At 40.6% G+C, this 4505-nt stretch overlaps 1 protein-coding gene across 1 annotated transcript; it reads right to left on the bottom strand.

The window, feature by feature from the left end:
• Positions 1-2948: 2948 nt before the first annotated feature.
• Positions 2949-4505, bottom strand: LOC132310012 (uncharacterized). The gene is made up of 2 exons (XM_059808255.1): positions 3978-4505; positions 2949-3545 (listed from the first exon to the last, which is right to left on the bottom strand). Exons 1-2 carry the CDS (start codon positions 4503-4505, stop codon positions 2949-2951), a joined length of 1125 nt encoding a protein of 374 aa, XP_059664238.1.

The raw sequence follows: 4505 nt of genomic DNA, 5'->3' as shown, positions 1-4505 counted from the left end.
TGTTCTCTATAATTCTTATATTTACTTTTGAAAATTTGCATATTTATGAATGCTTCTGAATTGTATATACTCGTTGAATGATTTTTCATGCCTTTGAGAAAGATTTATTTTCTCTGGCAACTTCGGACTCCTTATGGTCCGAAGCAAAAACAAAAGGGATAGTAAGAAGGGAGTTTCTGTGACGGTTCAATCACTGACCGAGGAGTGTTTTATCACTTAGTGATCTAACCGTCAAGGGAATCCTTCTTGCCCTTAATTTATATGAAGTAGGTATATCAATACTTGTTGCTTCTTGTATCATTTCGATGTGGGATAAGTTACTAAACTGGCTTAGTAATTGTCCTAATCAAATACATTGATTTTTGGGAGCAAAATGCTAAGAATATTCGTCCCCACTTAGGCTTAGACCTATTGGTGCATCCTTGGACTCTGGAGGTCCTGAGCAGCAAATTCCTCAGTAGTTAGGTATGTTTTAGAAGCTTTGTTGTGATCTTCGGACTCTGAGGATCCAAAGCGTGGGGTTCCTTGACTATGAGCCTGAGAGGATTTGCATTGTATTGGACACTTAAGGTCCTAAGCATGCAATTCTTCGGACACGTGGGTCCGAAGATTCAAAAGTGGGAGAAAGACAAAGAAAAGAGTAACAGTGACTTGGTCAGATTCCCAAGCGTTTGTTTGGGGTCCTGTGTTTCACTATTACTCTATCCTTAGCATTATCTTCTAGTAACATCTATTTATATTAACCAACCCCACTTCTTGTATCCTTTCGATGTGGGATAACTTGCCTAAGAAACTCTAGGCAAATTAGAATAAATTCGAGATTGGTATCCTCATAATCTAAAGATTCTCCAAAAGGTGGGCTCACGAAAGAGATTCCCCTGATATGTAGGTCTCTAATTGAGAGACTTTACTTAAAGATACATTTATCAGGAGACTCCTTCCGTGGCGTTCAACAGTAATAGGGTAACATCATATATTGTATTCCCTTTTCTTGTTTGTTTTCGATGTGGGATAACTTTTCATGAGTTTCAAATTGTTGGGCTGGGTACCAAGGCCCACAAAAAGTATTTGCCCCCGTTTGAATTTAGACGTGTTACTAAGGCCCAATAGTAAAACATCCACAAAGAGTACTTGCCCCTGTTTGGGTTTAGACATGTTGGTCTGTCATTGGCCTCTTGAGATCCGAGGTGTTGTATTCCTCTGCTATTCACTTGAGAAGAATTTATTGATACCTTCAGACAATTGGGGTCTGAGGTGAGTTATTCCTCGGCTATTTGCTTGAGAGGATTTTATTGATACCTTCGGACACTTAGGGTCTGAGGTAAGTTATTCCTCAGCTATTCGCCTGAGAGGATTTTACTGATACCTTCGAACACTTGGGGTCCGAGGTGAATTATTCCTCGGATATTCACCTGAGAGGACTTTACTGATACCTTCGGATACTTGGGGTCTGAGGTGAGTTATTCTTCAGCTATTTGCCTAAGAAGATTTTATTGATACCTTCTGACACTTAGGGTCCGAGGTAAGTTATTCCTCGGCTATTTGCCTGAGATGACTTTATTGATACCTTCGAACACTTGGGGTCTGAGGTAAGTTATCCTCAGCTATTTGATATGCCGCGGAAGAATGCTTTATTTATTATAAATTCTCAAGGCCGAAGCTTTAAAAAGAGGAAGAGGCCAAGAAAAAAGTCACCGAGACTGTGTAACTTTCCATACATGTGACTGGAAGTCTTTTCATCTTTGAGACTCATTTTTCTGGCACTTATATATATATATATATATATATATATATATATATATATATATATTAACTACATATTCTTTTTGTACTTACTCGATGTGGGACAAAAGTAGAGTTTACATTTTGGGCCAGGAACTCTGGGCTTAAAAAAGAGAGAATTATTGCAAAGAATGCCCACTGGTACTATTAATTACTAGTTGGCCCTCTTTGCAATGCACTCAACTACTTTCACTGTTCCTTATATAAAGGAAAGCTTGGAGCTATGTTCAACCGATGTGGGATCGTAACCACATATACGCTTTGGACTAAAAACATTTGATCTTTGTGTCAAAAAATGAGGAAAAATATTGCAAAGAGTGTCCTTTGGATACATGGCTTAAGTGCATGTTTGAATTTTCAATGGGCACTCGTTGCAATATACATTCATGTTAAAGTATGCCCCTATGTAAAAAGATTTGTAGAACAACTAAAAAGGTACAACTAAAAAGCCAAAAAATATAGTTTCTTTTGTCATAATATTAATAGTAGAGTATATGCGTTGCCCCTTATGACGAAAAAGAAACTATTAAGCAGTAACCCACATCAACATCTAAGTCACATGTGACCATTAGGAACATAGATCTATTAATCATTCGTGTATCTATCATACTTCCACATCATGAGTTTAGACAAAGAGTCGTATAGATTAATAAGAATCTTTTATTATGTGGGCCGTAAGCAGCCATACTTGTAGAAAGATAAATTGACTATATTGTCTAATGATAGTACCCTTTGAGGTGTATTGCATTCCATGGGCGTGTAATTGTTCGCCCATCAGCTTCGGCTAGTCAGTAAGCTCATTTCTCTACCACCTCTGTGACTCTATATGGTCCGGTCCAATTAGGTTGCAGTTTTTTTACGTGTACTGTTTCCTGCTTCAGCACCCAATCTCCTACTACGAAGCTTCTGAACCTAACTCGCTTACTGTAGTTGTTTCGCAACTGCTGTTGGTATGAAGCGAGTCTAATAGCCGCAGCGTCTCTTTTTTCTTCCAAGAGGTCGAGGCTATGCTTGAGCTGTGTATCATTGTTTCCTTCGAGCAACAGATGTGTCCGAAAAGTGGGGATTGTTGATTCCGTGGGGATGACAGCTTCAGACCCATAAGCCATTGCAAAGGGGAGCAAGGGGCTCTCCCCCGTTGGCCGGCGTGGGGTGGTTCGATATGCTCAAAGTACCTCAGGCAATTTCTCATACCACTTTGATTTGAACTTCTCCAACCTTTTCTTCAAACAACCGAAGATAGTTCGGTTAGTTATTTCAACTTGCCCATTCCCTTGGGGATAACTAACCGCAGCCAATTTCATCCTGATCCTATGCTCGGCAAAGAACTTTCTGGTGCTTCTGTTGTCCAAGTTCTTACCGTTGTCCATCATGATAACCTTTGGCACTTTGAATCGGTAGATTATATTGTTCCATATAAAACTTTTCACTTGCTCATGGGTCATGCTTGAGTAAGCCTCTACCTCTACCCATTTTGTGAAGTAATCCGTGGCTAGCAATATGTACTCCTTTTGCTCTACAACTTTGGGCAAAAGTCCGACCATATCAATCCCCCATTGTGCGAATGGCCATGGATTCGCCATCGCGTGCAAATCTTCAGCAGGCTGATGTTTCATTAGGCCATGTTGCTGGCACTGATCGTACCTCCTGGTGTATTCTTCAGCGTTTCGAGCCAGATATGGCCAGAAATAGCCTTGAGTTAAGACCTTATGCGCTAGAGACCTGCCGCCGGAGTGGTTGTCACAATCTCCGTCATGAATTTGCTTTAGTATTATAAGGGCTTAAGCACTTCAGGTCAGGACCTGAAAATGATTTTCTATATAATTGATTATTGATAATGGAATATTTAGCTGTGGCAAACCCTATTTTCTTTGCCTCAAATTTCTGGTTCGGAAGAGTTCCATACTTGAGGTAAGCTTCTAGTGGATCCATCCAGCATAGTTATCATGGAATGTCCGAGATTACCATTACCTCTTGTTGAGGACTCACACTAAGTGTGTCCAGGACATCAATCGGCACTATCTGGACTAAATTCTCATCTGAGGAAGACGCCACTGTAGCCAGTTAATCCGGCTCAGAGTTCTCCTCCTGAGGTACCTGGTGGAATTCAATTTGATCGAATCCACGCATAACACTTTCTACAGCCTCCTTGTAAATTTTCATTCTTTTTCTTTGGACTGATACTTGCTTGTCACCTGATTCACAATAAGTTGAGAGTCACTAAAAACCTTTAGATTCTTTACCTGGAGCTGATTTGCCAATCGAAGCTCGGCAAGTAAGGCCTCATACTCGGCTTCGTTGTCAGTGGCAGGAAAATTTAAACGAATTAATTGTTGCAGCTTGGTGCTCTTAGGAGTTGTAACAACTACTCTAGCCCTAGCACTGGTTAAATTTGAAGAACCATTCACCCGAAGCTCCCAGTAAGGTTCAGGAAGTTCAGGCTTTTCGGGTTTATCCTCATATTCCAAGAGAAAATCGGCTAATGCTTGTCCCTTGTGTGACACCTTTGGCTCATAGGCTATATTGAAGGAACTGAGTTCGATTGCCCACTTAGTAATTCTCCCTGATAAGTCCGGCTTGGACAGAATAGCTTGCATGGGGTAGTTGGTAAGGACCACAATGCTGTGAGACTCGAAGTAGTGCCGAAGCTTTCTCTTTGCATACACCAAGGCTAATATAATCTTCTCTGTTTTGCTGTATCTTGCTTCAGCATCTGTCATCAT

The sequence above is a fragment of the Cornus florida genome, unplaced genomic scaffold, assembly GCF_030987335.1.
Source record: "Cornus florida cultivar Cherokee Brave unplaced genomic scaffold, ASM3098733v1 CherokeeBrave_3.0.0_Hap2_Chr05, whole genome shotgun sequence".
In the NCBI taxonomy this organism is placed as follows: domain Eukaryota; kingdom Viridiplantae; phylum Streptophyta; class Magnoliopsida; order Cornales; family Cornaceae; genus Cornus; species Cornus florida.
Note: the sequence above shows the minus strand (reverse complement) of the source record. Positions and strands in the feature narration are given on the sequence as shown.